The sequence below is a fragment of the Perissodus microlepis genome, chromosome 9 (genome assembly GCF_051167445.1).
Source record: "Perissodus microlepis isolate ML-2025 ecotype Zambia chromosome 9, ASM5116744v1, whole genome shotgun sequence".
Taxonomy (NCBI): domain Eukaryota; kingdom Metazoa; phylum Chordata; class Actinopteri; order Cichliformes; family Cichlidae; genus Perissodus; species Perissodus microlepis.
In genome coordinates, this window is record NC_140469.1 from 24,418,748 (window position 1) to 24,445,757 (window position 27,010).

The following is a 27,010-nucleotide window of genomic DNA, read 5'->3' on the forward strand; positions in this document are numbered from 1 at the left end:
GTTTAAACCTGCTTTAATCAATTGTTGTGGCCACCTGAGCGCAGCGAGCTGCAAACCCAACACTGGCAGATCATTATTTTTTAAATAACAAGCATATGGCAAATATTAGCTTAGATAAATTAGCGAATGCAGAGTGGCACTAATTAGCAGTTTAACTGCTATTTGTGGTTGCATATGAATGTCCAACTGCAAATACAAATCTGGGTGCACCCTGGTGAGACCAGCGCAGGTAAATGTGCAGATAACGAGGTAGGTGTCCTGTGCATGGCCTTCTTCAATTTGTACTCTGAGTATTCTCATTAGTAAGACACATGTGAGAAAGGGCAACTTCAGACACTGTGCTGATCCAGTTCTCAGTGTCTATATGTGTGAAAATGGTTAGTTTGCCACTTGTGTTTTTTTTTTTGGTGTAAACCCTAAAACAGCTAATCTTGATAGGATCATGAGAATATAGTGAACTAAGAAAGTGGCAGAGTGGTGTAGTGGTTAGCACTGTTATGTCACAGCAGGAAAATCAGAGGTATGAATCCTGCTTCTGCCTTTCTGCTTTTTGTGTGGAGTTTGCATCTTCTCTCCATGCTTCCTCCCACAGTCCAAAGACATGCATGATGTTAGCTAATTAGTGATTCTAAATTGGCTGCAGGTGCAAGTGTGATTGGTTGTCTGGGATAGGCTCCACCCCCTATCCTAACAACTCTGAATTGCATTAGCAGAAGATGACTATTCCCCAAACTAGGGCTGTTCGATATAACGATATATATCGGATGACGATATAAAAACGTCTATCGTTTCATTTTACGCTATCGTTTGTTTCGTGGTGTCGCAAAATAAACTGTTTACGGCAATATTTTTTTCATAGTTTTGATGGTCACTGTAGTGGCTATATCAATTTCTTAAAGTTCTCTCTTTCTCTTATATTTAATATAACCACACTACCGAAGGACAAGCGCCTGTTTTTATGAGTTGTCGTTAGCAACAACAGCGGTAAAACCATCGCGTGTCCGCTTGTTTATTTTCCACATAAACCTTTCACAATAAAACTCAAGGTCCTGTTGAGACTTTTCAAAATAAACGGAATCACGTGAAAAAGTATGCAGAGTGTTTACGGATGAGAAGCAAAAAAAGAGTCGACAGGTGCTAAAAAATAAACCTTAGACTCAAACGTTAGAACAGGCTTTTCCCCGCAGCACGCTGTGTAATAAATACTCACAAAGAAAACGGTGGCCGTTACAACTTATGTCTAAAAATGTGTCGTTTCATGCATCGGTTAAAACACTCGACTCCAGGTACACGACGCCCAGCTGGAAACACTTCACCTACCCAAGATTCACAGACTTTACAGAAAATGTTACATTTCTGTGATTTATATCGTTATCGGGACGATAGATGTTTTATATCAGGATATGAGATTTTGGTCATATTGCACAGCCCTACCCCAAACAATGTTTGAATGTTAAAAATGCTGGATTTCCATTGTAGTGTGCGTGGTCAAAATTAAACTCTGTGGAAACAGCATTAAATAAGCGCAGCATTTCTGTGCCCAGAAGACAAATCAACAAACCAAACACAATAGCAGAGAGCTGCCACGGAAATGAAAATAGTATTTGGTGTGGCTTGTATTATTTATAGCCTCTAGCGCAGGGAGTTCTCAAAGTTTGATGACTGAGTGCCAGTTTAGGTGCCAGCACAGGCTTGAGGGCTGCACTGGAGAAATGAAAACTTTTAGGTGCTGTTTTATGTTGGTAATTCTCATTTTTGAGCTTGTTTTTTTTACCATTAGTCAGGCGGCCGTTATATTTCTTTACACCAGCTGTATTTGTCAAAGTTAGGAAGGTTGAGTCTGCTACAAAGGATACAACAGAGGACCTGCAGATGAAGAGAAATGCTCTCTATCTGTGCTGCGCTATCACACCATGAGATGAACTATGGATGAATAGTAGTGCATTAGTAGTGCAGTAATTGATGAAACCTTATTACACCATAATTAAGGTGTCATGACCTTTATTACCCTTAAATTTGGTCCAAGTAAGGCCTGTATTCTGAATCGGTTTGGTCTCATTGGTGAGGTATGACATTTACCGCTCCAAGAGCATGGTCCCAGAATTGGGGCACAGCTAATCTTTATCTGTCAAATGCCGCATTTTCCTCCAGTTGTTGATATGGTGTAAGTTATAATCCTTGAAAACAAACAGTTTTGTCCCTCAGGGTTTGAATCATCCCGATGAGTTGCTGATATTTCCCAGTAAACACATTTGAAATTAAACACTGCTGTTTGAATCACAAGAAGCAATGGTCCTTTGCAACTGTTCTGAGATGAAACATCCCCCCACACACATACACCTTCCTTCATCACACAATCAGACTCGTCAGGGTATTAATGAAATTCAGTGTGTTGGTTTGCAGGGCAGTCAGACTGTGTGATTACATCCTGCAGCACAATGCTATTAATTACCTGTTATCTCGTCACTGGATTAATTAACGCTCTTGCTAGATTGATATAGCCTCAAGTTTCCCACCATTAGTCATGAAGCTGTATTACTTTCAGCTGCTGAGTTTTGTTTGCATGAAACTGAGCAGCTGGTATCCCTGAAGGTTCAGGTGCCCTCTTGTCAAGGAGGTTGCGGTTGCGGGAGACGTCCATCAACTGAAACAAGCCGACACAGACTTCGAGCCAAGGCATGTGTTGTAATATCTGCACTTCTAATATATGTAAATCAACCCACCTGTTATCCTTTTCCCAAATCCCTTATGCACATGATTAAATCTCCTTTACGTTCCCATAGAAACTGCTCACATACATGCCCGTGCAAAAACACAGCTGTCCAGACACATGTTTAGCAATTTGTTAGGGTAAAAAGTCAGTGTAAGTGGATAAATAAGGGTCATTGTGTTTTCTCTGCAACAAAAGCAGGTCGAGGAGTTTGCTTTTATACTCTTTAACATGTGGTCCACAAATATTCACGCAGATTTGGGTGTGTTACATAAACTCGTTTCTATCTGTCTGAGCTCCTTCACATTCACACACCTGTAAGATCTCTGAGGTCATGTAAACAGCTGCTCTTACACAAGCCTAAAACATAATTAAAAAAGAGACGCGATCGAGCTTTGCAGCAACAGCACCGGATCTGTGGAATAATCTACATATCTGCACACACATTTAAACTCATACATTCTCCTTGCTATTTGGCCCCGGTGTGACATTCTTGTTTTATTTTATTTTATTTTGTTTTGTATTTATTTTATATTGTCATATTTTGATGTACGCTGTCCACAGCATTTCTGCATTTTAGTGTTGATTTTCTGTGAGCTGTATATTTTTATTATACAGCACTATGGTCAACTCTGTGTTTTTAAATGTGCTTTATAAACACATTTGACTTTGACCTTGACAATACGCTACAGTCGCATTACGGAAAACTGATTGACAACGGTGGCATGAACATAATTGTGATCATAGTGCAGTGAAGTTCCAATGTTGTTGCGTTTGAAATGGCTGCATCAAAGATGAGGGACCAGGTCTGCAATCATAGTCAGCTGCTGTCTCCAAAGCAACATTGGTGCATTCAGATGGTAATAAAATGGTAATAAGACAGAGTCAATTTGATATTGAATGGTGTCAAGTTGGCAATTGCATGTAAACTGTTTGTGATAATCAGGTGATTAACCGTGATAAATTGGCAACAACTGGAAATCTGTTGCCATCTACACAAATTAAATGGAACTTCATGTTAAATACTTCCGTCCTGAGTCCAGCCAAAACTTAATTTAGCCAGCTGAGTCAAGTTCCCTACTCCATAAACCTTCTCTTATCAGAGAATGACTGAAGTCAGGTTGCTTACTACCAGGAGACCTGAGTGCGTGACCAGGTTGAGGTGTGTTGCACGATCAATCTGTCTGCGACTAGCTTGTTGCCGCAACTGTATGCAGTCAGTTGCTAAAGTAAATGCAACAAAACCAAAAAACACCAATAAAAATGCTGAGCAACCACAAGAAGGTTGGCAGGTTTTACTGCAGTGTGACTGAACCATTAGAAAGACTTTGTGTTTGCATATGACAGTGAGACCGAGAAAGGGAAACTGTAATACAGTTTTCATTCAAATCACACTACATACAGAAGTACAATGTGTGTGACAAATAATTCAAGGCTTATTAAGTATTAAGAGTCCTCCTGCCTCCTTGGAGAATTACGAGGGAAATCCTTACTAAGAGTGAAAAGTTAAAAACCCTGGAACCTACGCTTCCCATGACCATTTGACTGTCCTGACCTGGCTTAAACATTTTTCTCATCCAGCTCTATGCAATTACACACTTGGCCTCAGAATGATTAAAAGCTCACAATACCACGTTCACACTCGTGTTAAACAAGCATAACATGTAGTAACGTGCCCCATTTTAGTTTAGAAAATTTAGTATGATAACATTAATTACCACTTAGATTAACTTGACTAAATATGTTGTTAAGACCTAACCTGCCCTACTCTGTGCTGGTGTGACTGGTCCAACCAGACCAAAGTATCTAGAGACTGCTCCAAATACTCTCACTGACTGCCATCAATGGTAGAATTTTACCTTCCTTCAGAGAACGGGGCCAGGTCTTCTCTCTGTGCTGTGGCCTAGATTAGCTTCTAAACAGGGACTCCATCTGTACCAGTGTGACACCAAAGCACGGCTTACGTCTCCTCAGGAGAAAGTAATTGTGACACACATTGTATTACTTTTAAAGAGAGTCTGTTTGCTTGAGAAACTTTTAGCTAGCATTTTTTTTCTTTACTGTCATGTTGTTTAAACACAGCTGACTTAGATTTCCACAGGAGATTTTTCTGTGTAGTATTTGACCCTTTTCGCACTGTTGTAAGAAGTATTTAATCAGCAAGCAGCAATCTCCAGCTCCCTGAATGGTTTCATCATTCATACAGCTCAGAGGGAATATTTGTTGGAGAATCATTCACAAACTGATACCATGATACCTGCTTGAGGCCAAGAGATTCCAAATCCTTGAGATACCGAGCGAGCCCTTTTCTGTAATAGCCTGAGATTGATTTCCGCATGGCATTAAGGCTGTAACATTTTAAAATTCCAGCCCCAAGAGCAGCCCCGCCTTACCACGTTCGCTGTGGGTGCTGATGATCTATTATTCTCTGTAATGAAAGAGTTGACCTTCAGTTATCTTGAAAGCCCCGCAGGCCTGTGGAGGAGAGCGTCAAAGTCAAAATCTGGTCCCAAGGTTTGCTGTCTTATCAGAAATTGAAAAGACTTATTTTCTTGTCTTTTTAGTTTTGGGAATGCTGGTTTCTCTCTAATCAAAAGGGGCTTTTGCAAATGTGTGCAGTGATGTCTTGTGTGTGAAATGAGTGTGTTTCTGACCCTACGGTTGATATACGGTTGATCTTATTCTTCGGTTTAAATACAACAAAGTCCTCAGATTTTCTGTTTTGTGCTGTTATGGTAAGACCTCATTCACTTTTACAACATTTAAATTTATAGGAAAGCTGGTAGTCAGTTTCATTGAAACATCAGTATCTGAGCTCAAGGATCTTAAGGACATGTACTTCTCTAGGTGTTTTGTCAATTTTTTCATTCAAATTTTTGACTGCATTTCTTTTATTTCTGACTCTTCTAGATCTTCATTTTTGAAAACAACATCTACTATCGGTCTAAGGTGGAGAGCCGTTCTATTCGTCTGGTATCTACCGGCAAAGAAGGTGTCATCTTCAATGGGCTCAGTGACTGGTTATATGAGGGTAAGGCAAACGATTTTCTTGCTGCTCAAATACAATACAATGGTAGCATAGTAGTTGAGGAGAAGTAGACTCGTATTGCTTCCATAGGAATTATGAGCATATATGCACTTGATCATCAGCAAGTGTGAGCATTCAGGAGTGTGTTAACTCAATCTTTCCAAGCATAGCAAATTACCAAATGCTATGCAATGCTCGGAGAAACTGCAAGAAACCCAAGTGCTAAGTGTTTGGAAGGTTTGCCAGAAGAAAGTCTCTCTCTGAAGAAAAATAATATGTCAACACAGCTTAGATTTGTCAGGTGTCTTCTGAACAAACCACAAGACTTTTAGAACAATGTCCTTTGGACAGATGAGCAAAACTGCGATGTATGTAAATGGTCTGTATTTGTATAGCGCTTTACTAGTCCCTAAGGATCCCAAAGCGCTTTACACGTTCAGTCATCCACCCATTCACACACTGGTGATGGCAGCTACATTGTAGCCACAGCCACCCTGGGCCGCACTGACAGAGGCGAGGCTGCCGGACACTGGCGCCACCGGGCCCTCTGACCACCACCAGTAGGCAACGGGTGAAGTGTCTTGGTCAAGGACACAACGACCGAGACTGTCCAAGCCGGGGCTCGAACCAGCAACTTTACGACTACAAGGCGAACTCCCAACACTTGAGCCACAATCGCCCCGTGTCTTTTAACAAAAAAACAAACGCAGCATATTGGCACAAACATTTTATACCAATTTTACAGGATGATGATTTGAGTTTGTTTTGGACCTGGGCATCTTGCAGTCATTGAATTGACCACAAATTCCTCTGTATATCAGTGTGATTAGAGTCAAATGTGAGGGAATCTATCCAAGAGCTAAAGCTTGACCAAATTTGGGTCTTGCAACCAGACAATGATCCCAAGCACAACAGCTAATATACAGCAGAATAGCTTAAAAAGGAAATAGTACAATGAAAGTCCAGACTTTGGCCAGATTAAAATGTGGGTGGTCTGACCACAAGACAGCTGTGCATAAACAAATCCTCACAAACTGCAAAGAACTGAAGCAATATTATGAAGAACACTGATAAAGTTTTGATGCGACCGTATGTAACAAGGCATTATGTTTAATGGTTCTCTCTGCTCTCTACATTTGTAAGCTACTCTACCCATTACAGGCTGTAGTCTTTACAATTTACGTTTACCATACAGACATAAGATTGACATTCATTTTCTAATCGAACTCTTTCCATGAAAGAAAATAGTGTGTTAGTTCTGATAACAATTAGGGAAAACATGTAGTAAACCTCTTTTGTCCCGTGTATTCTCCTTGTATTACATTTTTCTAATTTGAACACTCTGCAGCAGCTCAGGTATTTAGAAGTAATGACATGAGACAGCATGACTCCCAAGTGTCTGTAGCCACATTAGTATTTTTTGCATGTAGCGCTTGATTTCCTGCAGGTAAATTAAAAAATGGATATCCTGTCAATTTGCCTCTGCTTTACACAGCCCTGAAAACGAATGAATGTTCTACATCAGTTGATGTGCATTAACTCGGCGGCTGTGTGTGTGTTGTGCATTAAGATATAGATGTCAAAGTGCTCTCTGAGCGTCAACACCACCGATCAAAGCTCACCTGTATGCCTCACAGTATAAACCGTGACAGGGACTGTGTTAGCATTCAACTAATGAATTTATATCTGCTGCGCTGGGTGAACACTCTGCTCCAGTGGAACGGTGTTTTAATAACGGAACAGGAGGGAGATGGGGAGCAGCAGACTCACAGATACAGAGATAACAGAAATGGAGACAGCCAATGATATACAACAAGCTGTTAATCTTGGAGTAACGCTAAACATCACATATCTGTTTGAAAGTGTGAGGCTGCCACCAAGGAGATGTCAGGGTTTAGACGCTGTGGCAGAGAGGTTATCTGAGGTCACCGGTGCATCAGGATTAGAGCCCGTTGGCTGCCTTTCCTGCAAAATTCATCTGTTTTTATTTAATGTTGTCCACCCACAGCCCTCTTATCGCCGCCTAACCAAGCTGATATTTGAAAGCAAGTCCATTCTTCAAGAGCAATATCCATTCTGAGCCATTTAAACATTAATCGGAGGGATATTGCAGTGTCTGACCCCATATTTATGGATTGCTGAAGGCCTGGTAATTTACACTCATCATTTATTGACCAGATAAATCTTTCACTCAGAGATAAAAGATAGAATCAGCTTCATAATGTTGAGATAAAAGTGAATCATAGGACTATACAATTGGTTTTGTGTGCTTTAAGTGCACAATGTGATGTGGTAAAGTGTTTTATTTTGAGAAAAACAGGGGCTATTTTATTATCTCAACGCAACACATTTGAAAGCCTGTCATCAGAATTATGTTTATTCAATAATGGAGGGATTTTTCAAAGACAATGAAACAGGCTTGTTGTGGTTGGAAAACATTGGCTAGAGAGCATTATTATGACCAAGAACGATTTTGTTGCCTTCTTCAAAGACAAGGATCAGGTGCGTGACCACTCAATGTCAGTTTCTGTCTTCAAAGTGACTTTTGTGCATCAAAACAGCAATAAAAAGACAAGACAGAGTCAGTCTACCATCTCTCTGCACTTGAATGGGGTCAGGCTGGCTGCTGTTTGTCATAAATTGGCAATCATGAAACTCTTGCAGTCTACATACATAAATATTCACGTTAAACAGACATTTACGTTACATTCATAATCTCGCCAGAGCCTCATTGATTTGAAACAGAAATTCCTGCACAATTAGTGATGTAGGTGCTGAAGGACAGTGATTTAACTGTAAACTGACACAGGGTCTCATCAGTTTACAGTTATACACCAGAATGCGGCCAGATGTCCTCTATTGCAAAGAGATGTATCGCAGATGAGTAGCGCACATGGGAGCTCACTGGCGCAGATTGATTGCAACATGTTGGCTGTCTTTCTGCCTTTATAAATTAGAAAGGAGTTATTTGAAAACTTGATTGTTTGCCATCAGACAGCCTGTGCAGTCAACTTGACTGTGCTTGCACACAGGTTGAAGGGGTTGCACGCGTAATTGTTGCAATGTACTTTTAATCTGTAATGCAGTCCCTCAGCAACTCCTGATTTTCTCATTTTTGTTCATAGTGGCAAGAATTTCCCTCTTATTTTTAGGCTAGTGTGACTAAGCTAGTAGTCAATTTTCTTCCAGTTGACTCTTTTCCCCATAGACAGTGGATGGGGTTGTGCTGGTAATGACTAGGACTATGATTACATAGAGATACCCCTGACATCAAACAGGGTTGCAAATTTTGAGGCTGAGGCTTTGAGGAATGAGGCTTTTATTAAGTTCATATTGCGTATAAATCTATGCCAAAATGTCTTGGAACCAGCTGATTATGATGGCCTCATTATGCCAGGTTTTATTTATTTATTTATCTTCCTTTGAGAATGCACTAAAAGTCCTTTTCATTCCCATTAATAATAAATCTCTTTTGAAAAACTTGTATTTGTAAGCCTGTAAATAGATTTGGCATTAGCCCAGATATGATGTAAGCATTTGCAGGCAAGCTTAGAAGCCTCGCCAGCTTGTCTAATGTTTACATTCATCAGCAAGACTGCAAGGCAGAAGACTTTCCATGCTAATGACTCAGGCCATCCTCCAGCCAAGGTCAAACTGAGGGTCACACTGCTGCTGAGGAGGAATGAGGTCTTAAGCTGTGCCTGTCGCTGTGCAGCAGATTTGATGCTAACGGGTGAAAAGGTTGGCAAATAATCTCCCAGGGCTTGAATATCCTCTTGCTTGCAATGTTGTCTTAATCCATAAATGTGTGTGTGTGTGTGTGTGTGTGCTAGTAATGTGCAGACAGCAGAAATGGAGAGAGAAGAGAGAAAAGAAGAAAAGCAAAATTAAAAAAGAGGAAATGCAGCCAAGAGTGCCATTGGGCTGTGTGTAATAGTCGTGTGTTCTGTCATCTGTTGGCTGTCTGATTATTGAGGCTGTACTGATACTGACACATCCTGCAGTGTGACGCAGCCCAAGGAAATGGCTGTTTATTAGGCTCTGGTGTGCCCAGATAAAAACCCGCTGTCGCTTTGATTTTACTTGTGTTTGCCCCTTAGATATTTGGCTAGATGAATGTTTGCATCGAGAGGCTTGTTTGTAGGGGTGGTTTCTGTTTATCAGTCTGTTTGTGTCAGACTCTGCAGGAGATAGAGTAACCACATAATCAACACTTGTGCACTGGAAAGAGAAAGATTAATAAGGGGTGTGAAAATATGGGCTTGTCTGAAACAGGCGGGAGAAATAGTTTGTCAGTGGATGTGAGTCATGCTGTTTGGAGATTATCAGACAAAATAAGATCCGTACTGTCCAACCTTCTTGGCACAAGAGAAACAGTGATTGTGTAATTTCTTTTTTAATTTGATCTTTCTAATGATTTGGAGTTGCCGATAAACACAACTGACAATTCTTTTGTCACTTAAGAAACATCTGAAATGTTTAGGACTAGACTGACAACTTGTATTTGGACCTTCTACTTCTAAATGTTACCAATTGTGGTAGTAGAGAACTGTTTTAATTGAGATAATTTTTAGCACATTTCTATGTGAATTTCAATTGTGTTGAGTTACCTAAAATCAAACGTCCATCCATCCTACCATTTTCTTCCACTTATCCCAAGTTGGGCCATGGTGGCAGCAGGCTAAGAAGGATATCACAGATGTCCTTCTTCCCATCCACACTTTTCTGTTCCTCCTGGGGATTTCCAAGGTATTCCCAGTCCAGATAAGATATACATTTGGGTCTACCTCACCTCCTCCCAGTTGGGCATGCCCAGAAGACCTCCAAAAGGAGCCACTCAGTAGGCCTCCTAACCAGATGTCCAAACCACTTCAACTGGCTCGTTTCGACATACAGGAACAGCACGTCTACTCCAAGATCCCTCCAAAAGTCTGACATCCTCGTCCTATTTCTAAGGCTGAGCCACCCTTTGGTTGCTTGTATTCGTGACCTTACTCTTTCGGTCATCGCTCATATTTCATGACCATGCAGAGGGTGATGGTTGGGACACAGTAGACGGACTGGTAAATTTAAAGCTTCAATTTTCAGCTTAGCTCTCTCTTCACTACAACAGTCTGGTACAACACCTGCAGTACTTCTAGTGCCACATCAGCATCAGCAGTACTGCCCCAACTTGCCCAACTCTCACTTGAATTAGACACTTGAATTACCTTGCTTGAAGTCTCTCTCCCCCAGTCCAGAGGAAGCATTCCCTCTGTTTTCTGGCAGAAAACCATACCCTCAGGTTAGAAGGTGCTGACTTTTATCCCAGCCATTTCACACTTGGCTTGAAACCAGTTCAGTGCATAGTGAAGGTCACGCTCTGATGAAGCCAACAGAACCACATCATCCACAAAAAGTAATGATGCTATTCTGAGGTTCTCATAGCAGACACCCTCCTCACCCTGTCTACACCTTGAGATGTGACAAAGGGTAACCCAACACTGACTGAAAAAGTGCTATCACTTTGGTTAGACATGGACCTGAAGTCCAGAACAGTGGAGTCTAATTGTTGTTTCTATTGTAATATCTATGGCAAACCCGGGACAAATACCAGACATTTTACAGTCATAAAAATAACAAATACTGACAGTGAAGCTAATAAAAACTAATAATTATTTTTGGTCACTTTGTTTTCATTCATGAGTGCATCTTCTTGTTGGTGCTCAAGAGGTACTAGTGTAAGAAGTTTAGTGTTTTCTGTTGTATGTGTAATGAGGCCAAAATTAAATGTAATTACGTACCTGCAATTCTTTAGATTCAGTGAAACATTTTTACGTTTAGGTCCAACTTCAAGCTGCCCCTGTGTATAACACTGAACTGACTGTATTTACTTCTAGTGCTCTGACAAAGGCTCTGTTCCAAAGCACGTATTTCTTTTTTGATGTGAGACAGATTGTGAGTATTTTGTTCTTGCTGACTAGGACATTTGAAGTGTGATATTTTTTCTTTTTCTTTACCTTATCCTATATTTTGTGGGGAGTGTAGCATTAAAGTGGTACTCATAAGAGACCAAAGAAGCAAAATTGAAGAAGTTTAAGCTCAAAATTGCTGGACCTTATGTTTTGCAGACTCCAGTTCAGTAAGTGTCTGCTATAGGCAGCAGAAGCCATAACGTTATGTCTGGACTGGACACTGTTCAACTTTCTGAAAAAAGTCACTATCCTCATGAGGTTTGAGGTCTATATTTCAAAGTAAATTGGCTTGCACCTTATAACTAGAAAAACTAAATGCCGACTTTACAAAGCGTGTTTGAGGAAAGAATAAAAACATGCGTCAGTTTAACCTTGTAAACCCACAAATGCTGTTTTCTGCAGTCATCCCTCTATTTTTAAAAACTGTAACATGTTCACATCGCATCTTTTTGTTAATGTGCAAAATGCTGGGCTTATGTTGAAGCTACTTATCAAGTTCTTGGTTAGAGGAAACTCTTTACCTTATCATGTAAAGTGTCCTGCTCTGACTTGTGTTGCCAGTTGATGGTAGATAAATATAACTGAACTGAAATGACAGGAAGTGAACTGTTGCAAAATGTGTAGCTGTAAAGTGGCTAAATCCTCTTGTACCTTTTTTAAATCTGGGGGATTTGGGGGGTTAATGCAAATGTTATAGCTCGTATAGATACAAATGTCAAAAACACAACTCATCTCAAAGAGAAAAAATAGCTGGACTCCAAAACAGAGGAGCAGTGACCTAGAAGTATGCACCAGACACTAAAGACAAAGGTAGGCTTTCCCTCTGTGCTGCATTGCTTCTTCACCTTGTGTTTGGCATGTATCTCTGCTGCCCTCTGTTGGATGCATGTGGTCATTTTTTTCTAAACACTCAGAAGGATTCGTGGTGTCATTGTGCCACAGTTTACGGAATATTTGCAGCATTTTTATATTTTTTGTATCCTGTTAATGTTTTTTTAAAAATCAACTATTTGCAACCTTGGATGTCTGATTTTCTTTTTTTCTTGTTAGCTCAGCTTTCCTGAGTCTGTCACCTTGCACTCATTATTTCCCAATGGCCGCTTGACTTATGGCATCTCATGCATTAATAATGTCCTCTACTCAGTGTATAATGTAGTCTGCACACCAGGATGGAGAACATGGACAAAGGAGATGAGCCTCCGACAGCTCACCTTCGTATTCGTCACAATGAGGTGGGCTGTAAAAAGACAGGAGATGTGATCTCATTACTTAAGAGAGAAAATGAGAGCTGGCTCATTAAAAGTGGTTCGCTCACAGCCTCTTCTCTTGGTTTTTCTTTTGTCCCTGCACATTCTTTTGTAATCACATACCTATCAGGACACTTCCAGAGACGTAACTGCTTTCTCCTTGACTGGCCAAGGTGACTGGGCGTCCCCAGCCGAGTGGATCTGACAGCTCGGCCGTTCCACTCCGCGCGGAAAGCCTTTTAAGCTGCCGCCGGTGAAGTTGGCACGCAGCGGTAGAATTGGCCATGCGGGAAATCATTTTTATATTTTATTTTATTTTTCATCATTTGAAAATGCAATCAGTGCTTTGTTGTCCTATGCTGCTCTGTTCAGCATCAGACAGTGAGAGCCAATCATTCCCCACTGAGCACTGCCAGCAGGGTGCAAGTGGGCACACAAGGGAGACTAAAAGAGCAAAGACTAATGGCACTAAAAGCTTCCATTAGCCCTTTTCCTTATAATGTTACTTCCGCAGGGATGTGTATTGTTTCAGGTTCTTTAAAGGAACCTATTCAGTTCATTTTCAACTCATATTTTTGTTTCCAACAACAACAACTCTCAACAAGTGTAGCTTTGCATGATTCACAATTCACAATAATTCTTATATAACTTATACCGACTCTTGGTGCAGCTACAGTATATTCCCTTCCTTCTCTCTATACGCCAAGGTTCTTCTGATTGGTTGTGTTTGGCAAACAATAGTTTTGAACAGCAGGTGGGTGGGCCTTGTGTTTTGACAGTAACTGAGATTTCCATGTTAAGGATATCCCCACTCTTTAACTTCATACAGATCCAAGCATAGAAATAACTGCCTGAAATAGAGTGTTTAGAGCACTTCAAATGCTCATTTTAGCTAATTTAAGACAAATTTACTTCTCCATATGCTTGCAATAGATATATGTACAGATAGATAGATACTATATGACAAAATAAGGCAAACAGTAGTCTGAAACAGTGAAACACATGAAACAGTGTCCATCAGTAGAAAGTTACAAGCACAACTACTTTTGCAGAACTGTGTAAGAGAACAATGTACATAGGCGTTTGCACCGGAGGTGTTTGACAAATGATGCTGCATATCAAGTAATTCCACCAAGCGATGCGTGGTTAATGAAAATGCTAATTGGTAGTTGATGTTGTTAATTCCCCAAAGCCAGCACCCAGTCCCACAGATAAACAGCATTAATGAAATTTTAATTGCAAAAGTTGATATAAATGTAGCTAGTGGCAGGCTGTAACAATGAGTCGGAGTGTTTTTGATACCGTCTGCATTGTTGCCACAGACTTAGTAATGAAGTAGGATTGTCAAGGCTATGCTTTATGCTGCCAAAAAGTTCCCTCAGTGAGCTTTTATTTGCATAATTTCCTAATGAGACACTCTGTGTTGACAGACGCAATTGTGTGTGTCTGTCTGTCTTTGTGTTGCAAAGGAGATGAAGGACCTAGACTGCTCTCGTTTCCCCATTATTCTCTCTGTATATGTAAAACAGGAGTGTCTGTGATCGCTATGTTATTTTATGTGGACACGCTTGCACACAGAGGGGCTCGGGGGAAATGTCTAGGTCACCGACCTGAAATGAGCTGAGCCTCTTGCTGAAAATGGTACACACAGAAATGTAGTAACGACCCAGAAAGTTATCTGCGCTGTGGTACCTGGTGAGAAAGTGCTGTTAGGTTTATTTCAAGGAAATGTAGCTGAGTTCTATTTTGGTCAGCATGCTGTGTACTGAGATAAAATGCTGTTGTGATTTATGACTTCAAACTTTTGGGTAGCAAGTGGTTTCACATGTAGGTGTAACAGAGAGTGAGTGGGAGATTCCAAATTTAGCAGCTCAGGCACAAAGTATAGTTGTATGTATAGTATGTTGCTGAGAGGACAAAAAGGGTAACTTTGAATCTTTTATCAGTTTGACCAAATTAGGGAAATAGTCAGCAGTAGTATTTTAAAAATAATCCTCAATGCTTCTCCTTCCCCTATTCATACAAACACTCACCCACCAATTGTGGCTCAGTGTCCTGGCCAAGGGCACTTTGGCATGTGGAGGATTTAAGAAAAACTTGCTCTTTCACCTGAATAGTTGAGGGATTTTCTACTTTCAGGAGGGAGTTATCATACTGTTTAGCCCTGACTTGTCAAAAGGAAAAGAAAGTCAAGCATAAGTCACATATGCTGACCAGTGGGAGAAAGAAAAGGGAGGCAAAACAATACAAATAGTGCTAGTAATCATAAAGAGCATTTATAAATTTCAAAATGCAGTTTTTCCCCAGAACACCTGCTCCATTATAATCCCAACAAGTAACAACCGTGTGATGCTGTTGGCCTGCAGCTATGTAATTAACTTTTGTCTTTGCTGTTGGATTGTGTTATTCACTATGATTATGATTGATGGTCATTTTCTATTTGCTCTTCCAGAGGAGATTTTCCAGTCCCACATTGCCCATTGGTGGTCACCAGATGGTGCCAGGTTAGCATACGCCACCATCAATGACACCTTGGTGCCCAGGATGGAGCTGCCAATGTTTACAGGCTCACCCTACCCAATAGGGAAAGAGTACCATTACCCTAAGGTATACTTTTTCCTTCTTTAAACATCTGTACTGATGCAGATAGTTTAAATTATAGAAATAGAATGGTTTAAGCAAAGTGTTTTTATGTTTTGCTTTGTTTTTTATGGGACATTATGCTCAGTTACTCACTTTGTTTTCATTCTGATCAGGCTGGAGAGGAAAATCCAGTCATCACTCTTTATGTCGTGAACCTTAACGGCCCTCTGCACACCATTGAAATGAGGAGGCCTGATGATCCCAGGATAGGGTGAGTCATCCAAAACTATCAAACAGTCTACCTCTGTGCTCAGTCAACCGATGCACATTTTACACATCGTAGATTTGGCTCAGATTTGCAGTCACATAAAACCGGTGGAAAATCATTGGCTTTTTTTTTTTTTGGCATATCTGTACAAACAGTCAAGATGTGATTGCAGGACAGACTTTAAGCTTCAGTTAAAGAGGGTTTATAACTTTTGTAGGATTTAGAGTATTTAGAGTCCCCAGTTCAGATAAATATTTTTTAATTAATCATTAATTATGTATATTATGTAAATCAGTAACAACAATAACTTAAAATTTAAAGTAAAACAAGTAAAGGTTAAAAATACATCTAATCAGGGACTTGTAACTGATGTAAGCATCTTCCCTGCCGACCCATCCAGTGTCCAAATATGGAGATTTATCCCTTTCCTGTACATGGATGAAAAATGAGGATGGAAAAAAAAAATTATGTTCAGGATCACAAATCTGTAGATCAACAGAAAAGTCCTAAATATGAGTTGTATATGCATGTGTTATCATAGGAGATGCAAAGGAATATGGATTTTTGGATAATAAAATATTTTTGAATACAGTATATTACAGAGTCATAGTGGGTATTTTTATTATATGATATGCTGCACAGACTGGGGAATTTTCTGTCCCCAGTGATGCATTTTTCCTTAATAGGGTGTTGTGTGTAGTTCCATTAAGTTTAATGCCTCTATTTAGTCTCTTCATATTTACAGCCTATTTTTCCACCTCTTTATACACTGCTTGATTTCTCTGTGTTCAGATGCAACCATTTTCATCCAACCATTCAACCATCATCTTATTTTTACCCGCATTGCAGCTGATACCAACGATAATAAATGCTAAATATGCTTTCTGTTTGCCAGTGAGTACTATGTGACCATGGTGAAATGGGCCACCACCACCAAACTAGCCATTAATTGGCTGAACAGAGCACAGAACATCTCAATCCTCACACTGTGTCAGGCTACAACGGGAGTCTGCACTAAGGTGAGCACGGTGTGCATGGCACATGTGCCGCATGTATGAAAGGCTGTTTCTTTATCCCAACTGAAGTCTGTTTATCTGTTTCTACAGAAACACGAAGATGAAAGTGAAGGGTGGCTTCACAGGCAGGTGAGAATGATAATACACACGTGTGTGTAAGGTGGATTTAGAGTATTAAGGCACTGAGGTACTTATCCTTTCCTTTGTAGCAGTCATTAAATTATAGCCACTGTTTACTTGCTTTGTTGCCTGGCATTTCTTGCCTGACGACATGCACAGTCATTAAATTCAAGCTTTAAATTTAACATGGCTTTGTTCCAAGCTGTGTATGCTGTCTTTTTAAATTATAATGCGGGAATGCCTTTGTATAATTACTGCATTAAGCAGCCTGCATATTTAGTTGTCTGTAGCAGTCTTTATTTTATGTCTTGTTAAGTGAAAACACTTAGATCAACCCTCTCTGTGTATTCAGAATGAGAAGCCGCTTTTTTCCAAAGATGGTCTGAAGCTGTTCTTCACACGGGCCATTCCTCAAGGAGGCAGGGGCAAATTCTTTCACATCTCCATGTCCATCTCCCAGGTGAGAGAATATTTGTATGCCAAGTATTTGCATCACTAACATGAAGTTAACTTGGAACTGATGAACCTTTCATATCAAACTTTCAAAAAGTGTGGCCCTTATTAATGAAAAATTGTTTAAATGACATTTTGCATACATGATTCCTTCTAGATGATTATTTCCAGCAGTTTCTGTCACCGGTAAATTGCCAAGGTGGTACATCTGGTGTTTTGTACAGTGATTGTAGTGAAATATTTGTCCTGTTCCTGTCACATACAGAAAATGTTGGTGGCATTGGAGGATAACTATCATATTTTTGCTGTTTTTGCTTCTCTACACCCACAGCCCAACATTAGTACAGACACACTGCAGTCTATCACATCTGGAGACTGGGATGTCACTCAAGTTCTGGCCTACAACGAGGAGAACCAACTAATGTGAGCATGCACAAACCCCCAAGCCGCCACCAGAACTCAATCACACTAAAAAGCATGTTACCACACATTTGCGACTGTTTACATTTACTCTAGGTTAACATATACTCACCACCCACTTTGTTAGATACACCTGTTCAACTGCACATTAACGCAAACTTCTAATTGGGTTATGTAACCTCAAAAATATCTGCAGAACTTCAAACCAAGCTTTGAATGGTAAAGAAAAATTATTTAGCTTACTTTGACTATGGCGTGGTTGTTGGTGCCAGGCAGGCTGATCTGTTGATATTTACCCATACTCTCTTCATCTGCATTTCTTTGGGTTTACAGAGAATGGTCAAAAAAATGAAAAATATCCAGTTAACAATAGCTCCCTGGGTGAAAATGCCTCGTTGATGCCAGTGGTCAGGGTAGAATTCCAAGAGTGCTTTGAGCTGATAGGAAGTCAACAGTAACTCAAGTAACAACTCACCACAACCAAGATATGCAGAAGAGGATCTCTGAATGCACAACACATTGAACCTTGATGGGGTACAGCAGCAGAGGACCACACTGAGTGCCACTCCAGTAAGCTTAGAATAAACTGAGGTTACAATTCACACCAAAATTGGGCAACAGAAGATTGGAAAACCCAAATGGAATTCACGGTCACCAGATCTGGATCCAGGTATCACCTTTGTGATGTGAGAGAACAGGAGATTTGCACTGTGGCATCTGCAGACAAATCTGCAGCAACTGTGTGACGCTATCATGTCAATATGGACCAAAATCTCTAAGAACTTTTCCAGCACCCTGATGAATCTATGTCATTAAGAATTAAGACGGGATTGAAGGCAAAAGGGTGCCCAACCCATAACTTGCAAGGTACGCTTGAAGAGTCTTATGTGGTCATAAATGATAAACAGATAAACAAGTGTAGAAATTCAGCACCATGGACAGAGGCAAGCCCATCGTTTCAGTGGTTTGACAATAAAATTATTCTTCATTTTTATTATAGGTATATACTGGATATGGTCTTTAGGACTGAAATATTGGGAAATAGATGCTCTACTGTGCCACCTCAAACAATTCCACACAACAAACTGCCCTGAATGCACAAACATAAAAACCGCCTCGAGTCTCCATTGCACCCATGAGGAGTGTGACTCATTCCCATCACTCCCTGATAATTACACTCCCACTGTGATCTGACTAGCATGACTTCACATATTTATACCCTCATCCAAACATATATAGACACACAGTTCCTCTTTTTCCCTGAGAGTTGCAGGGATTTGAAAAAATCCCAGCCAAATGGGGGTAAGATTTGTCCCATTTCTGTTCTGGGTTCTTTTATAAAACATCTTTTCTAGTTGAATGAATGAATGAATGAATGACAGCTTTATTTGTCACAAGCAGGTTGCCCTGTAGCGAGATGGTAACCCCCCCCGACCTTACACACATAACACAAACATCACATGGGATTACAAGTCGGAGATCGGTAGCGTTACAAGAAAAACAGTGAAATGTACACAACAACGGGAAGGTACAAGAGGAAAAAAAGAGACCTCCACTCATGCTGTGCTTCCATGGTAGGACAGCACGAGAACAGGAAACAAAAAAAACTCCTCTGCACAAAAAAGCACGTAAATGTCCACAGCACAACATTATGGAAGACATGACAAGCCACAGGGATGGGTAGGGGATGAGGAGTAACCCCAGGCAACACAGCAGCCATCCTGCGACGGCGCCGTCATCTCTTCGACAGCACGGGCCCGGACCCGCCTCGTGTTCCCAGGGGGCAACAAGCGTCGAAGGCGTAGGAAAGGGAGGGGGGATGAGTGAGTGCTTATCAGTGTAAGTGTATGTGTGTGCGTGTCCATAGTTCAGCTGAGACAGTGTCCTTCGGCCTATCAGGCTAAGAAAACAGTCCTCCAGCCAATCCAGGTGACCTTGCATGGGACGGGAAGAATAGCCGTAACACAGTCGTTATCAGGGAGTGATTGTTCGGCTCCAGCCTTGGGCCTGCAGCTGGCGCCGTGATGGGGGTCCGCAATGTTGATGTTGATTTTGTAAATTTCCATGCGAGCAGCCCAGGAGAATTTTGAGGCTGCCCTAACACTCTGACACTGGTCTCTCGATCTCCCGTTGGAGAGTCGCGAGCCTCCCCATGATGGTATCAAACTTCTGTTCCATGGTGTTGTCATTCTTTTGATTCTGAGACCTCACAACTGCAGTGATCCGTTCCGCGATGTCTTCCAACTGTCGCTCAAGGGGGTTGGGGTATTACTAGGGTAGTCCCTAAGCTGACTGGGGAACACAGCTCTGCTAAAGTCACAGAGTAGACCAAAAATAACAATTATACATGACTGTCATTCCATTTTTGTGTTTTTTATATGTTTACACAGATACTTCTTGAGCACTGAAGATGGTCCAAAGCGAAGGCATCTGTACAGGTAATAGCTGTTCGAACTTAGACTGCACTTGACAAACTAGTGGCTTTGATAGTTGGGAAAAAGTGTTTTTTAGTTTCAATGTTAAAAACAAACACTCATATTTATTTCCATAGTGCGGACACATTTGGTTCATTCAACCGTCGCTGTCTGACCTGCGCCTTGTCCAACAGCTGTGGATATATCAGTGGCTCCTTCAGCCTCAACATGAGCTACTTCCTGCTCAACTGCCAAGGTAGTAGCATGTTTGAATTCAGCCTCTGTTTAGCTTATCCACTTAAATATGTCACACAGGACTCTCTTTTAACAATGAAGTTACAAAGTGCATGAGTGCAAACTTTTAAAATGGGCATTGCTATTTTTATTACATCACAGTGTGCCATGTGCAAAGAGACAATGCAATTCTGTGATGATAAATCAGCCATCATATAAATGGCCAATCCTCCAGTTTGCATTTCTTATTTGTTTATACCTTCAGGGACAATACACATTAATCAACATTACTACAAGTGTACTGGTGGGTTTACTATATTACCACTGGGTAATTTTTCAACTGTTGACCCCTGGCCAGATGTTAAATTAGCCTTTAAAATAAATGAATATTTAAAAGCCTCAAAACACTAAAAAGCTTTAGAAAGAAGAAGTCGAAAGAGAAGTGCAGGCTGTTAAAATGCAACCACATAATATCCTGTTGTATTACACATGATAAGCATAAGCCAGAGGGTACACAATTGGATAAAATGTCATATTGTGTCATAATGTTAAGCTTTAAAATTTTGTTTGGTTTGAAGTTTATATGATAATAAATTAGCTACACTTAAGAGAATACACATCCAACACTGCTAGTCATGTATGTGTCCTTTGACTTACTGTAATAATTTAATCACATAAAAGGGATCGCTTTTGTAGTCATTGCTATAGGTGTGTCTGTTGGTTCAAAGTGGTTTCTCTCAGTAATCTGTAGCTTGGTGTACTTGAATGCACATTCAAGTAATGCTTTTATTAAGCTTCAACATCTGTCTGATGTTGAAGCTAAATCATCAGACAGATGTTAAAATCAGGGTCACACCAAATGTGAAAAATCTCCAAGATCAGTTTTTGGAATATGATAAATCAAGTAATATATCATATGAAAGGGCCTGGAGAAAGCTGTACGGGCATTTTTTTTTTTTTTTTCAATTCGATGGCCTATAACGTTACATGACATACAAAATTATAATATATATAATATACATTATATAAAAATATAATTTCATGTGTTTATGTATGTTTTTACAGCTTATAGAAGCCAAATATTTCAGCCAATTCTGCTCCAGTCATATGTGTAAAGACAATAAAACACACAATTTTAGTATATAATGCTAATAGGTCAAAGGTCACAGTCACACAGATTAGGAAAAAGCTTTAGTTTCCACTGGATCATCTCCAAACTTCAAATCATTGTGGGACATAAGCACTTTCTTTGAGCTCTTTAAAATATTTTTTTCAGTACAGCAGTGTATGACTTCACCATGACACACAAAGGATTAATATATCACACTAGATTTCCATGTTAACAGTACTGGACCACACAAATGATCTATGAAAACGATGATGTCACGATGGAGATGTCATTATTGAAAATTAATGACATCAGTATAAAATATCAGCGTTTTAGTATAGCCCTTGCCCTTTGGGGGGAGTTGTGCAATAGTGCTCTTGTATTACTTCCTCTTTCTCATTGATGTACAATAACATGTATACAGTGCGTGTACGATATTAAAACCTGTAATGATATTTTATATACTAATCATATGTTTTGTATGTAAATGTGAGCAACTGTAGCAAAGTCTTTGAAATGAGGTGAAGTATATATAAAACATACAGTACAGTACTTAGAAATTACACTGTGGTAAAAATGTTTCTACCAATTTTCTTTTGGTGAGATGTTGTTGCTAAAATGATTTCATATTTCTGTTGTGTTGCTGGTAGGTAGTTCACTGAAAGTGACAGCACTGTGGCAAAAACAGAGCCGGTGCTCGGATGACTTTAAAAAGCTTCTTTCACCAATAAAAAAAGAGATCCCATATCATTGCACTTCTCCTACCTTTGATCCATTTATTCAATATCAAAAGAAGAGACAATCTTCTCCTGGTGATCAGAGAAATATCAAAATGTCACAGCACTGTTGTCATGCCGCAGCAGAAACTGTGTCTCAGTCTGACTTGAAGCCTGTAGCCTCAATATTTAATCACTGATGTAACACTTCAGTGTCAATACATGCTAACTGATCACCACTGATCTAAGATCAGACTTGAACTGACCAAAATGCAATCACACCCTTTGTCTCCTTTGTCTCCTTTGTCTCTGACAGTCTCTGACAGTCAATAATCTTGTACCTCATGTATTTGTAGTGCAGTTCTTTCCTTCACAGCCTGCCTGTGATCTCATGTGATGAGATTATAATATCATAATCACGAGGAAAAGGAGTGCAAGGGAGAGAAAAAGGAGCCAGGGAGAGAGTGGCCGGTTTGCTCTTCGACAAATACAACTACAGTGTTCCTCTATTTTATTCTCAATTTGCTAAGTGCATCAATCACTTCATTTGCTGCCCCTCCTCCCTGCAGTCTGAGGTTTTAGGGCTTTGCCTCTGTTTGTGGCCTAGATATGGAAAAGCTATTAGAGCTATTGCATTACATAAACTGAATAAGCAAAGATGTGCTTCTTTGTCTGTCAGACAAATGATCTGGTATCTTTCAGGGTTTTGTTTTGTTTTTTTCTTTTTGTGCATTCACTGAAGGACACTGTGGCATCAGTGTGCATTTGTTAGGAAACATACACTTTTCCCTTGCTATAAACAAATAGTAAATACAGCAACCTATGCATTAATATTATGGTGATTTAAAAAGAAATTCTTTTTTTTAAACAGTCCATAGTAAGTCAGAGTGTCCACATGTCATGGTCAAATATAAAGATACATAGTATTTGAGCTCTGATCTTCTTTTTAGGGCCGGACATCCCATTTGTGGCTGTTTACAAGACACAGAGAGACACAGAAAGTGAGACACAAGACAGAGAAAGTGAGTATTTCAACCAAGCAGCAGGTCTCCATGTCAAAAAGTGTATTTCCTCTTCTGGCTTTCCCCCTCAAACCAACTGTAAGTGTCAGTATCTGCTAAGACACGAGTCATTAGAGTGGATTTCATCATTTTCTGTGTTTCTATTGATACCTTTTGGAGTAATTTAATGGAATTATCTAACAAATATTATGGCCATTTTTTTTTCTTTGGCATTTTCACTGCCATGGAGTTTTTATTTTAGAGTCACAAGTGCAGTGTGAGTGAAGAACATATGCCAACCAGCACACCACTTTATAAGAAATGGTTACATTAAAAATAGTCTAAATGGCACCAAAGCAACCTGTGCTCAAGAGGTTCAGATGAGTGATTTAAATTAGCAGAGATTTAGTAGCTAAGTTAATTTTGGTGAAATCAGGGTCACATCAAATGGGAAAAATCTGTAAAAGCTTTTTATTACCCACAGTTTTTTATGGATGATCTTCAAACTTCACAACAATGTTGCCCTTGCTACCTGTCTGTATCCACATTCTAAAATATAAAAAATATAAAATATAAAAATATAAAGTTTAAATGTGTAAGTTTTAAACTAAAAATCTACTTATTTATTTTTAAAGAAGAATTGTATTTACTTTTGTAGGAGGAAATTAGCTGTACACAAGCTATAATTTTTTGCCTGAATTGGAATTTGAACAGATTTTTGACTCACCTTAGGGGCTAGCCCCTAGTGGCCTTATAAAGAACTCCAGTTTTGGCACTCCTGCTTCCTCTTTCAGCCCTGGAAGCTACCTTTTGACACAAATGAATATTTACAAGCCTGAATGGAATGAAACACATTAGAAATGACCTTCTCTACATTACCATATTTGCTATATTTAACCTGACCTTGTCAAAAGGGGGCAGAAGTGTTTGCAGTGTAGTGCAAAGTGATCACCTTTGCACTGAGTCACTGTTTGTCTACAGGCCAAGTGTGGCATGACAGACGTAATGACATTACTCCTCACAATGGATGTCCTCATTAGATTATAACCTGCCCAACAGCACTATCAGCATACTGTTATTTGATCACTACAGTGTGTATGTGTGTGCCAGTCTTTATCATCTTTAAGTAATGAGATCTCCCCGTCCTGAATATGTTAAAAAACAACTCTGTAAATTTCATTACCATATATTATTCGATGTATTCACCTTCACAACAGCATTTTTGTAAGTGCAATCCATTTTTTTCCTGCCACTCAGTATGCTGCATTTAAAGGCATGTCTTTCTAAGTGACCTGTAGGTCTTTCTAATGTCCTGCTGTAAGCAATGGTAGAGACAAGATCACATTAGAATTAGTGTATGAAGTCTCCTCATCTCATACCCTTCCAATTTGGCCGTCTGATTTGGTGCCTGCTTTTACATCTCCTCTACGACATCTATGTTTAGGTTTCATGGGGGGGGGGGGGGGGGGGGGGGGGGGGGAGCTTTTTCTTATCGCCTCTAAATTTTTCATGTAGCACATCTGAAAGGAGATTACTCTGTATTCTGCTCCTGTAACAAATCAGTCATTTGAAACATGAGCTGCCTGACAAAAATACTGTAAACTGTTATCTCACATACTCTCTTCAGGTATTGTAGAAGTCTATAAACTGGAGAGCAATGAGAAAGTGAGGCTGACCTTGGAGTCCATGCAGATGCCCATAGTGGAGTACAAGGAGATCAACATGGACGACTATAGTATGTATCAGACCACCATTACTGTATAATGGCATATTATTAGGAACTTAATGCTAATGATGTTTGACAATCAAAACAATTAACTGATTCCTGATTTAAAAAAAAAAAAAACCATAAAGTTTGAAATATATTTTATTTGTAGACTGTATGTAAAAGATGGACATAGCCATCATGATGGCTGTCTTCATGTTTTGAAGCCAGATGTGAGGAATAAGGGGCAGGTCTGCCTGAGAACCAGATGACACTGAATGCTCATATGGCGACGTGAGCTCTAAAACCCTGCTTTAATATTTGTTTAACACCCCATGAAAACTTTGGGCCCAGATTAAAATCTGGACCCAAAGCTTTCTGGCACTGTGCCCTAATCCAGTGCAAGGCTCACTCTAAATGGGAAAATAATAACTCTAGGGAAATATTCATATAGAAGTGAATGGGAAAATAGCCTTGGACTTGCCCTCTATGAACAGTTTCTTGTATGTATGTGGTTTTAGTCTCTCATTTTCGGTCACACTTTTTTCGTAAATCTCGACCATATCATGTTTCAAAAAGGAATTTCTGTGGCATTTTCCTCTTCATTGTTATTCACAAGTTCTTGTCAAATGAGCAAGCGGTTTGAGAGCCAGACCTGTCACATCAATTTTTCAGCAAGCCATGAAAATGCTCATCTAAAGGCTTTAAAACTGGCCTTCAGAAGTCAACAGGTGATGTCACAGTAGCTGTGTCCATAAGTTATGCTATCTGTGGTTCTTAAGCATATAAAATGGGTTGTTACTAGCAACTGAAGCCATGAAGTCTATTACCTCCGAAAAGATAATAAATTAAGGCATTTTCTCATAGACATCCATACAATTTGACTTAATTTAGCAATCCAAAACTGTGGCACTAACAGCTAGAAAGTTTAGTGCACAGAACCAGGGGTTATGTTTTGTGTTTGTGAAAGAGGCCTTAGTTGCTTTTGTGTAACAGTTGTTTGACTTGACATTGCAGCCTTGTCGATGCAGATCCTGAAACCAGCTGGCTTTGTTGAAACGTCACACTACCCTCTGCTCCTGCTTGTGTATGTATCAACAAAAGTGTGTGTCTATTAGCAATTCAGTCTCCACTCCAAGTTATATGAGGACATATCCGTCCATATCAATGCAAACATGCCAAGCAGATAAATTTCTTTGTCCCTGACACCTGCTGGATAATAATTACACTGTGACGAACTGAACCTCCTCTCCACCATTTTTTCATGGGCGTTCCTTTCTTCCAGCCTTGAACTATATTTTATTCGCCAGGTCAGATCTAGGTTTCTCACCGTTTTAGAAAAAAGAACAACACACTACTATAATTTATTGTATCGTCATTCATACCTGTAAAAAAAATTTTTATTAGAAGTTTTAATCATTAGGAATTATTTCACCTCTTCATCACAGTCATAACTTGCAGTTGAATCTCTTACACCATTTAGCAGGCATGCCGTTGATTTTGAGTAAGTTTTTCTATTCCATGTCCCCATTTTTCTCTGTTTTCTGTTCATCTGCTGTTGCTTTTCTTGCGCTGTATAGCTCAAATGTTTAATTTAAAAATAGCCTGCAGAAAATTGGGACATAAGGTTATGCACTTTATTTCCACATGGACACAAAGTTAGGACTGAAATAAGGATCGCATCACTTGTGGTAGCCTCGATTTCACTTCACTGCTCTGCTTGTGGTGCAGCGATGGGACACCTGGTGACCAGATGGTGTCAGAGCAGTTTCACTTGGATTGGGCCACGGTGCTGGTGAGCAGCTTTGGCGCCATTGTGCTGCGTTGTGACGGGCAAGGCAGCGGCTTCCAGGGCACCAACCTGCTGCATCGGATCCAGAAGAAACTGGGCGTGTTTGAGGAGCAGGATCAGAAGGATGCACTTAAGTATGTGGATAAAGTCGTGCTGCTTTATTGAGGAAAACACATTAAACTGTGTAATTTGCAGAAGTCATCTGCCAGATCTTAAAGCCACATTTATTCACACGCGCACA

General features: G+C 39.9%; 1 protein-coding gene across 5 annotated transcripts in view; it reads left to right on the plus strand.

The window, feature by feature from the left end:
- LOC146380578 (A-type potassium channel modulatory protein DPP6-like) overlaps positions 1 to 27,010 on the plus strand; it is a 253,820-nt gene that overhangs the window by 220,188 nt on the left and 6,622 nt on the right. For all 5 annotated transcript variants that reach the window (XM_084939770.1, XM_084939771.1, XM_084939774.1 and 2 more), the window contains 13 exons: positions 5,621 to 5,741; positions 15,392 to 15,546; positions 15,696 to 15,793; positions 16,686 to 16,809; positions 16,897 to 16,935; positions 17,279 to 17,386; positions 17,711 to 17,802; positions 20,190 to 20,237; positions 20,351 to 20,469; positions 23,222 to 23,293; positions 24,900 to 25,007; positions 25,995 to 26,064; positions 26,709 to 26,903. In XM_084939770.1, the coding sequence (XP_084795896.1) occupies positions 5,621 to 5,741; positions 15,392 to 15,546; positions 15,696 to 15,793; positions 16,686 to 16,809; positions 16,897 to 16,935; positions 17,279 to 17,386; positions 17,711 to 17,802; positions 20,190 to 20,237; positions 20,351 to 20,469; positions 23,222 to 23,293; positions 24,900 to 25,007; positions 25,995 to 26,064; positions 26,709 to 26,903 (1,349 nt within the window). The remainder of the gene's footprint in view (positions 1 to 5,620; positions 5,742 to 15,391; positions 15,547 to 15,695; positions 15,794 to 16,685; positions 16,810 to 16,896; positions 16,936 to 17,278; positions 17,387 to 17,710; positions 17,803 to 20,189; positions 20,238 to 20,350; positions 20,470 to 23,221; positions 23,294 to 24,899; positions 25,008 to 25,994; positions 26,065 to 26,708; positions 26,904 to 27,010) is intronic.